The sequence below is a fragment of the Sphaeramia orbicularis genome, chromosome 11 (assembly GCF_902148855.1).
Source record: "Sphaeramia orbicularis chromosome 11, fSphaOr1.1, whole genome shotgun sequence".
Classification (NCBI taxonomy): domain Eukaryota; kingdom Metazoa; phylum Chordata; class Actinopteri; order Kurtiformes; family Apogonidae; genus Sphaeramia; species Sphaeramia orbicularis.
The window spans coordinates 8,485,166-8,495,147 of record NC_043967.1 but is presented as its reverse complement, the minus strand read 5'-3'; the positions used below and the strand labels follow the sequence as shown (position 1 = coordinate 8,495,147).

At 36.1% G+C, this 9,982-nt stretch overlaps 2 protein-coding genes across 2 annotated transcripts in view; both read right to left on the bottom strand.

The window, feature by feature from the left end:
• Nucleotides 1-5,904: 5,904 nt before the first annotated feature.
• The window catches only part of stmnd1 (stathmin domain containing 1), a 6,634-nt gene continuing 2,556 nt past the window's right edge, over nt 5,905-9,982 (bottom strand). Inside the window, exons 2-5 of the mRNA XM_030147107.1 lie at nt 8,819-9,002; nt 8,597-8,727; nt 6,479-6,607; nt 5,905-6,388 (exon numbers count right to left, since the gene is read on the bottom strand). Coding sequence (XP_030002967.1) covers nt 5,936-6,388; nt 6,479-6,607; nt 8,597-8,727; nt 8,819-9,002 — 897 coding nt within the window. The 3' untranslated portion in view covers nt 5,905-5,935. The remainder of the gene's footprint in view (nt 6,389-6,478; nt 6,608-8,596; nt 8,728-8,818; nt 9,003-9,982) is intronic.
• nup153 (nucleoporin 153) overlaps nt 6,788-9,982 on the bottom strand; it is a 44,835-nt gene continuing 41,640 nt past the window's right edge. Inside the window, exon 19 of the mRNA XM_030147106.1 lies at nt 6,788-6,798. The gene's annotated coding sequence lies outside the window, so the exon portion shown is untranslated. The remainder of the gene's footprint in view (nt 6,799-9,982) is intronic.

Sequence of the window (9,982 nt, the reverse complement as noted above, 5' to 3'; positions counted from 1 at the left end):
TTCCATACACATTCCATCAATGCTTACAACCTCTGACAAAATTTAATAAATGCGGATGTCATTTAATTATTACAAATAGACAGTTTTAACATGTGCATGTTATTCTCAGATAAGATCCAGCAAAGATGCTCCGTTTATCACTGAATTTTCACACAAGAAAAGAATAGGAAACAGTTGATGGACATGTCAGAGATCAATTCAATCAAAAGTCTCATCAATGATTTATATAACTCATGAAGCTTGGCCCGTCCTGTGTTGAGTTGGCTGCTGGGTGTCTCTTTGAACAGCAAGGATAAGTAACTCACCCAGAGTAATGTGAGATAGAACTCTGTCCTTAATCATTAATGATGAAGGGCTCGGCTTCTGTTAAGGTGCTGTGTTCTTGTAGACACCAGTTGGCCTACATACTGTACATCCTGCCAATTCATCAAACACAGTGACATGACACATTTGCTGGGAAAACTTGTCTCTCTTTCATAATATGTGGTGTTTCGTCTCAGTCAAATCTTAGTCATTTGACCTTAAATGCCTGGAATACTCAAGTTACCTAAGTCCTAGAAATATAAGAGTTTAGAGGTAGGTCATTGTAGTTACTAGAGCCTGTGGTCCTGTCAGTGGTAGAATGTGACTATGTCCTTTTAGCCAAGCCCTGCTACAATGTACAAATCTGATCATTTCTACTTTGTGAAGCTTGATGCTTCAAGTCCACTACATCCTAGAGGAAAATATTGTCCAACATCTTTTCATCATTTTCATAACAGTTTTTCAGCCTCTGCCCATCTAGTGAGAGCTATGTGTACCCTAGTGTGTTAATATTGAATGTTTGAGATCCACTAAGGGATGAAGTGTTTCCTTCAAGGATTCAATTGAGAAATCCTCCTTAGAAAAAAAAAAAACATTCTAAAAACCATTGTCACACACTGTAACACAGAAATAAAGCAAATGTTTCTCTGCTTAAATAAAAAATTATGTTGTACTTTTTCCCACATTAAAAAAAACTCAAACTATTCAGAATAATACACAAAATCCACAATTTAGCCAATGATGATCATTGTTGGCTAAATTCTAGCCAACAATGGTGAGTTAAGAGCAGCTGCTAGTTACATTAGTGATAAGATAAGATAAGATAAGATAAGATAAGATAAGATAAGATAAGATAAGATAAGATAAGATAAGATAAGATAAGATAAGATAAGATAAGACTTCATTTTTCCCACCATAGGGAAATTACACAGTTAACAGCAGCAACGTATAACAAGCAAGAGCAGAGAAAAACAGGTAGAAACATAACAAATGAGTGAAAATTTTAAAATATAGAATGAAACATAACTGCAGATAATCTAGAGAAACATTACACAATCATTTTTTAAGTACTTAAGTTAAAAAAAGAAAAAAAGCAAGCTAGTGACACTGACATCAGCTACACTGTAAGTAATTTGCCTGTTAGCTGTTCTGTAGTGAGCTAACAGTTTACTAAATTAAAAAAAAGGTTCTCTGCTTAAATTAAAGTAACATTATTACCTCTGCCAAAGAGGTTATGTTTTTGCCGCTGCTGGTTTGTCTGTCTGTTTGTCTGTCTGTCCGTGTGCAAGATAACTCAAAAAGTTATGGACGGATTTGGATGAAAATTTCAGGAAATGTTGATACTGGCACAAGGAACAAATAATTAAATTTTGGTGGTGATTGGGGGGGGGGGCACTGATCTGCCTTGGCAGAGGACTGTTCTAAATTACATACAAAATCCATAAAATGTGATACTACACGTTGTGTGTAGTATCACATGTCACATTTTAACCATGAAACGCCTTTCCAAACCAAATACAAATGTAAATAGTACAAGGTACAGTTAACATATTGTCAATGAAATGGAAGCATTACACAGTACATTTTTAGTGGTTAAATAAAAACAATAGACAAAATGTAATAATTTAGTGTCTAACGTTGCATATTCATTTTAGTAGTAGGAAAATAAAAATCTAACAGAATGTGTCAAAACTGTGGACACACTCAAAGTTACTCAATGTGTCTGTAAGATGAGTAGCAAAGTTTTTTTTTTTTTTTTAAATAAAGATATGAATGTAATTCCTGTGAAAAGGGTAAGTATTTCTCCAGAATCACACAACAGGTCTTCATCATTTTCTGTGGGATTTTTTGTGTTTTCCAGCTAAACCCTGCCTTTGCGTTAGTAAAACTGCAGTGACTTGCACCAACTGTAGCATCACATGCATATACCAGAACCATGTCACTACAAAACAACTAACACTTCAGTGCGTTGAAGTATTTTTGCTCATAATACTTACATACATTTAATTACACCGGAGTTGAATGAATAACATTTACTTGTGGGAGTATTTCCACAGTACAGTATATTTTAACTAAAGTAATGTATCTTCTACGTCTGTCTATGTTCCACAATTTTGAGACAGTTTTTTGGGGATATCACATGTCCTTTATTGACTGAGTTGCAAAAGTCTCTTAACTACTCCATAAAATGTGTATTCATTGATGTAAAGTACACCACATCCATCTGAATGTGAATGGCCACCACACGACTCCAGATCACAAAGAGATGCAACCCGATAGAGCTCCTTTCTGCCATGTCCCTGCTCATTCACTGTTTTATTAATGCAGCCACACGCCCTTTAAAGTTGGAGTGTAGTCATGAAAAAGGGGACTGATATCGAGTTTCCTGAGCTGAACAATAGAGATGCGGTCAGGTTGCGTCCTCTTGTTGTCTCTGTTCATGTGCAGCATGCTGACTAGTCTAAATCCTCTTATAGTTTTACAATAACAGACTGTGGTCCCATTCAAAGCTTCAAAATTTCCCAGTAACCTTTATAAATATGCACACTTCAATGGCAGAGGATCTGTGCTCTCCATGTAACTGGTCAGTACATTGTTTAAATGCGTATTTGATGGTTCCCTTAATGAATTAATTACATTTGGAATAGTCAGACATATCTTTATCTATTAAATCTATAAGAATGTACAGCAGCCTAGTAAAAGTAAAGGCTGTGTTGGGGATCAGGAACTGTATCTTTGTACTTGCAGCCATTTGACCTGAGCACACACCTGTCAGGCAGAGAAAATCAGAAGGTCAGAGGTCAGGAGAACAGCTGAATACTCATAGCTCAGTCACACCAAGGTCAGTAAAAGTCAGCTCACTATAAATACATCAAAAAAGGTCAAATCTACTGTGGTTAATGAACTAACTTCAGAGAGTTTTCAGACTTTTTGACTCTGGAAAATTGCTGACAACTTAACCTTTTCACACACATCCATAACACGCTGTGACTAAAAACAGGTTAATTGAGCAACAACTTCACCTCTGACAAATTTTCCACAATAACACACATTTTCTTTCACATTTTTCCAAATCCTCTCCTTTGGTCAGCATATCTTAAAGATGAGGTGGACTGATACCTACAAGAAGCTGTGATATAACTTCAACCCACTGAAACGGCGCCATCTTTTGTCTGACAGAACAACTACTCAAAATGCCTTAACCCCACTTCACATGCAAAATGAGCAACATATCACATTTCACCCTGCCATGTAAAAAAGAGAAATTATTTTTGCATGCATTGACTCAGTTTTCATTAGGTCAGTTAAACAGCTCTGGGGAAAAAATCTTAGGCTTTTTTATTATTAATTATTATTATTATTATTATTAATAATAATAATAATAATAATAATAATAATAATAATAATAATAATAATAATAATAATAATAATAAAACTGTGTAGTAAAAAGTATCTTTCAGATTTCCTTCACATTTATACACTGATTTTGACTTTTGACAATTACAGTGACAAAAAAATTATCTCCAAAGATGTATTTATTAAAGAATTGTCTGAGGTTATTCATGTTGCATGAAAAGCTGGTACCAGCCTGCACATATTCACAATTTACTTGTTGCTTATTAACATACAGTACATTCTAGTTGCATATTGGCCCATTATTAATGAATAATATTTACTAATATATAGTAATGTTTTATTCTGCATTACTATATTCTACAACCAGTAATTAATAAACAAACAGTTTTGACCCAATAGCTGCATATTCACTGATTATTGATACTAAAGATGTTCATGAAATATGATCTTAATAAGCTTTGCTCAGTATAAGGTGGTACTATCATTAGAATAATCAATCTGTCTGAATAACACTTATTAAAAACAGTCTATTTTATATACCAAAACTCCAAAGCAAACATTTTAACAGTGTTCAAATAAGTCTTAACTCTTTCGACATTCCAGAAATTATTTTTCCCATTCCAAAGTGACTGCGACTGTGACTCCTACACACTGATGTTACCATGGAACAAACAATAGCTCTCGCGTATCTTTTCATGTCTTGACAAAATAAGTTCTTTGACAGTAGCAAAGAGTACAGACAAAGAACAATTAAGTTAAAAGGCAATTATATCAGTGTTTCTGCTTTAATAAGTAGCTGTGAAATAAGCAGCATCCCCGAGAAGGTGAGTGGTGCTGTACATTAACGCTTATCGCCAACCCTTATATAAGGACTTACTTACTATCAATAGGCAGGAAATAGGAAGTTATTACAGGAAAACTGTTTACCTGTAGTAGTTATGGTATATTGTCATACAGTAGAAGACATTAAAGAGTGCTTTCTAATGGTCAATAAAGAAATAACATGGACACTAAGCACCTATTTAATGCTGAATGTTATCTGAATATAGAGTCTTACAGAAAAGCCTCATATCCCTTTATTCTTTTAACCATGCTACAATATTACACCAGTTTACAAGTGCAACTCTGATGATCTTGAAATAAATTCTGCTGTTCCAGGACAACACAAACAATTCAGTGGCTGAATGAAAAGTATCTGTGCTACAGGGTTAAACAGGGTTGTACATGAATGCCTCAGCCAAATGTTTACAATCCTTGAACACTGTTGACCATTGTGCACTACATTTTATTACCTCCGCCAAGGAGGTTATGTTTTTGCCAGGGTTTGTTTGTTTGTTAGCAAGATAACTCAAAAAGTTATGGACGGATTTTCATGAAATTTTCAGGAAATGTTGATACTGGCACAAGGAACAAATGATTAAATTTTGGTGGTGATCGGGGGGGCAGATCTGCCTTGGCGGAGGTCTGTGCTCTCCGAGTGCTTTTATAGTTACTGGTTGTAATCACCTTACTCATCAATGTGAACTATATGCTAAAGCTGAGTGGCTGTCTTTGAGCTTGCAAAGGTGTACCCATTTGTTGACCTTAATCTACAAAGCTTTTGTAGCTATGATACTGTCATACCAATCTGCACTTCTCCAAAGAACCACTAGTCAATATTCGTTACGGTCTTGTGAACGGTATTATTGAATGTACCCAAAGTGTGGACTGAACTGGGGATGTGAGCCTTCAGTTTTGCGGCCCCCTCTACCTGGAACACACTGCAATTGGAGGTGAAAATAGCAAAACTCATGTTACTCCAAGCTTTTGGTTCCATCTTATGGACGAGACAGCGAGAGTCAACTGGACAGTGTTTGTGTGTGTTTTTAAATTGATGTGTCCTCAAATATATTTTGTACTCTAAAATTGCACTTTAAAAAGTGTCTAACTTTTCTGTTTTGACTACATTACTGTTTGTTTTAATTTATTGTTGTTACCTGTCTGTAAAAACTATATTCTTTCCTGGTGTGTGCTGCTGACTTCTTGGCCAGGTTGCCCTTGTAAAAGAGATCTCGATCTCAATGGGACTCTATCTGGATAAATAAAGGTAAAAAACAAAACAAAACAAACAAATAATGTACATTGTACAGTACTGTACAGTGTATATACTTATTTTACAGTTGATTTAAAAAACAAACAAACAAACAAAAAAACACAAGCCATTTTCCTGTGCAAAAGTGGCTTTTTTGGCTCACTGACTTTTTTCTCACTGCTGATGGCTCATTTATCAAATTATTTAAAATGTTTCATCATCATCTAAAGGATGCTGAAAGGTAGAATCGTTCTCCAGCTCAGGTGAGTCTGTTAGGAGCTTGTCCTCCTTTAGCTCTTGAACCTGGGTGGTCTCCTCCTTCTTGTCTTGTTCTGTTGTTTCTGTGACACTCTCCACTGCTCTCTTCTCTCCACTTGTATTCAGCTCCTTGTTTCCTCCTACTTTGTCTCCTCCAGGCCTCCTCGACCCCTCTCTGCCCTCAGCAGCTGTGTCATGTGTGACCAGGCTGTGAGGTGCTGGATCTGACAGATTGTTCTGGCTTGTGGGACTTGGCTCAGGAATGGGAGATGACTGTAAAGACTTCACAGCTGTGACAGTTGTATCTCCATCCTCTTCAGTACTGGAAGCAAAGGTCTGGCGGTGACCAGCACGGGCTGATTTTGCCCTCAAACGTCTCTTGAGCTCATCTTCTTTTAACTGGAGATGAGAGAAAGGAGCATTGATAGGGAAAAAAGATTAATTGTGGCATGGAGATGACATTGTTCTATTTCACACACAAACACACACCTTTCGTCTCTCCTCGGCGAGTCTCATTTTCTCCTCACTTTCCTCTCTGCTGGTTTCTTTTCTCTTCATCCCCTTCAGGGACTCCAGTCTTGGAGGAGGTCTTCTTAAGACTTCCTCGCTGTCATTTAGCTGCACAGCAGAGGGAGACAGAGGGCTGTTCAGCTTACATTACAGCTGTGTGTAAACTATACCATGGTGTCAAAGAAAGCTTGTCTTTTCATGTTCAGAAAAGGCAGGTACAACATTTATAAAACACTTGGTTTACCTTTACCATCATCTCTGTTCTATTTCTAGGAAAAGAAAATTAAAAACTAGAACATCTTGTCAGAAATGCTGAATGTGCTAATCAAAATAATACAGATTTTCTCTTATACTATGGCATCATTTTCACAGTCACACTTAGTCTCATTTTAACAAATGATTTAACAGTTTGTTTTGCACATAACATGGTGCAGCCTACTTGGACAGGACAGTCTTAATTTCTGTGAATCTTTCCCGTTTAAAAAAGATACATTTATTTAAATTAATTAAAAAAAAAAAAAAAAAAAATCAAATCAAATAATTTTACTTCATGGTGTTTGGGGATGAGTTCACATTTCATTCAGAATATCCATGTGAGCACAGGAAAAAGGGAGGAATTTCTGGCCTGCAACCTGTTCCCGATTTGATGAAAAGTGATTTGAATTAATATGATCAGGTTTCAATAAGTTATACTGTATTTAAGCCTTGTGTATATATATACACAGTATGTGTAAGACTATTATGAATGCAATTTAGCGCCTATGTCACATCCTGTCAGCCTGGGGTCAGACTTTGGTGATACTAACAGTGTAAATACACGAATGAAAATGAGTAACAGCAGGTATTCAGGAGGCTTTTTATGTTTTTCTGACTTCCTAGATCATTCTAATGTCTTTCTAATATTGACTGTTGACTGCTGTTTGGATTCCTTGACATAGCCATCACAATTCTGGCTTTTGGAAACATGGGTTTGGAGTTAGATAAGGGGGCAGAGCTGGGGATGTGCTATGATTTAAACTCTCGAAACTAATAAGAACCTAATGAAAACACAGACCGAATTGACTGACGTTGCCACGTTTGACACCACCAGGTAACTGAAGATACTTATCAAATGTCAACACATACAGTTGTATTTTATAACAGTAATATCAACTTCATAATGTATAAACATACTAATCAACATTAGCTGGCTAGCTGGCAGAACCCATAATGCAATACAACCTAATGTGAACATTAGTTTCATTTTGCTAACAGCCTAATGCAAGTACTTGTAAATACTGGTAAACTTCAAAACAGAATCCTATAACAGTCTTGTTTGTGTAACTCCTTACATAGTAAGGACGACATTGGGCTGGTTTGTTGAGTAAAGCTGTAATGACCACACATTTGCATTCCTCATTTAGATCCAATCTGTACATATGTGAAGTATGCCCAGAGGTAAAAACAAAAGTTTCAGGCAAAAAGCAGCTTCTATAAACCAAAATGGTTGTATTTAGTGTGACCTCCATTTGTACTTAACATGCTTTTAACGCTTTTGTTTAGACAATTTGCAATTTATTGCATTAATTTTCTGATGTTTTATACCGGGTTTCATTCAGCACATGTCAGATATTTCTAACTAACTTCACACTAAATAGTGACTCTAACCTTTAGAACTCATTTAGTCCAGTTTTTTGTATGTCTTTTAAGGTTGTGCACATATTTCCTATATTTTCTTGCGTCTGAAGAAAAGACAGTGAGAAATAAATATGTATGCTCATTTCAACCTTGCAAAACAACAAAACTGGGGGTGGCCTTAGACTTCTGTAAACTACTGTATATATCAATGGACAGAAGCAGAATGTATGACTTAACAGCTTAGCTAGCTGTCAATCAAAGCCCACACAGCTGACAAGGAAATCACCGGTCTATCTGTCACCCAAAACATCCATGGACTTAATTATGCAGGACTTTTAGACTCAATGTAATAGGCCTTATCCATACTATCATTTAAAACAGATAAGTTACAATATTTAAAAACTCACCCCTATGCAGTTGTCATGAATGGAAAAATTACCAGGAGAGACCTGTACTTTGCTATAAATATTAGATACCTACCATAATGCTATAAGACCCTCCTGTCCTGCTCTCTCTGACCTCGGTCACTGGAATAATACCCTGGTGCAGCAGCTCCTTCAGAATATCACTGGACTTTAAACGCTCTTGTGTGCTGTTGTCCTGGAGTACACCTGGGTGATGGACAGACACACTGTGCACTGGATCATTCTTTGCTGTAGCTCAAAGCCTGGTGTTATGAGAACATTTGGAGCTCATACTTACCATGCTGTAATGTCTTTTCCACCCCACTTTCAGCGGCACCCACTGATGTGAGTGGAGGGGGTTTTCTGGGAATGGCTCCAGGTAGCACAGAGGCATCTCGGTTCTCCAACACCACACCGCTGTCTGTGGTGCCCTTTGACACAGCCGAGTCACCACGCCCGCTGTGCTTACTTCCAGTCTCATCCTGCCATAACACAGGAAGAAAACACACAAAAAAATGTGATTAAATCACATTTTATATCCTGAGCTCATTTATATATTATGTGCAGTGTTGGAGCAACAAGTTACAAATGCATATGTTCTTGGATATCTATGCCTATCAATCCATGCCATGAGCTAAAAACAATCCACAGAACTAACTGATCCTTTTCAGCTGATTAAATGCCTAGTATTGTTCACAAAACAATTTTGTTAAATCAGAGATAAAATCAATATTAATTTTTTTCAGTAAGGTACCTTCAGGATCCTGCAGAGGGCTCTAAACATGTGAAGAGAAATATTATTTTAACTGACCAATATAACCAGACCCTCGAGAGTATTAAGCAGTTTGGAAAATGAATGAATAAATGAATGAATCATAAGGAATGTTTCTTGAAATTTGACAGTAATCTGTGTTGAACACAGTGTGAGTCTGTTTAAAACTGATGTCTTTAGCTCTTTATAGTCCAGTGGAAAATATTTGTGAGAAAAATAACCTAAAAGCACTGGGTTGAATTAATGCCTCCTAGCCTTAGTACTTAATACAATGGACAAAATGTAAATAAATAGAGCTGAAATGAGGACTTGTTTCATTAATACTATTAATGGCAATTACTATTAATAACTTAGGCTAATTAATCAATATTATATATACATATTTATATCAATATTATCGATTCTGCTTTAACCATTTTCAATAGAAATAATCTACAAAAGATTGTGTACATGTTATCTTACTCACTTTCAAATTACTGATTTCAGTCATTAATTTCCACCTGATGTTATATGTTTTTTTTAAATGCATAAATCAAATTATATTTCTTGATAAAGAGGTTATTGCTGTAAAAATGTTTAGTGCATGGATTCCATACATTACGTTCATGAAAAATATATGTTTATACACTGTCATGTTCACTAAGCTCATCAACCCTGAAGACACACTTCAGGTAAGAGTAACACCTGACA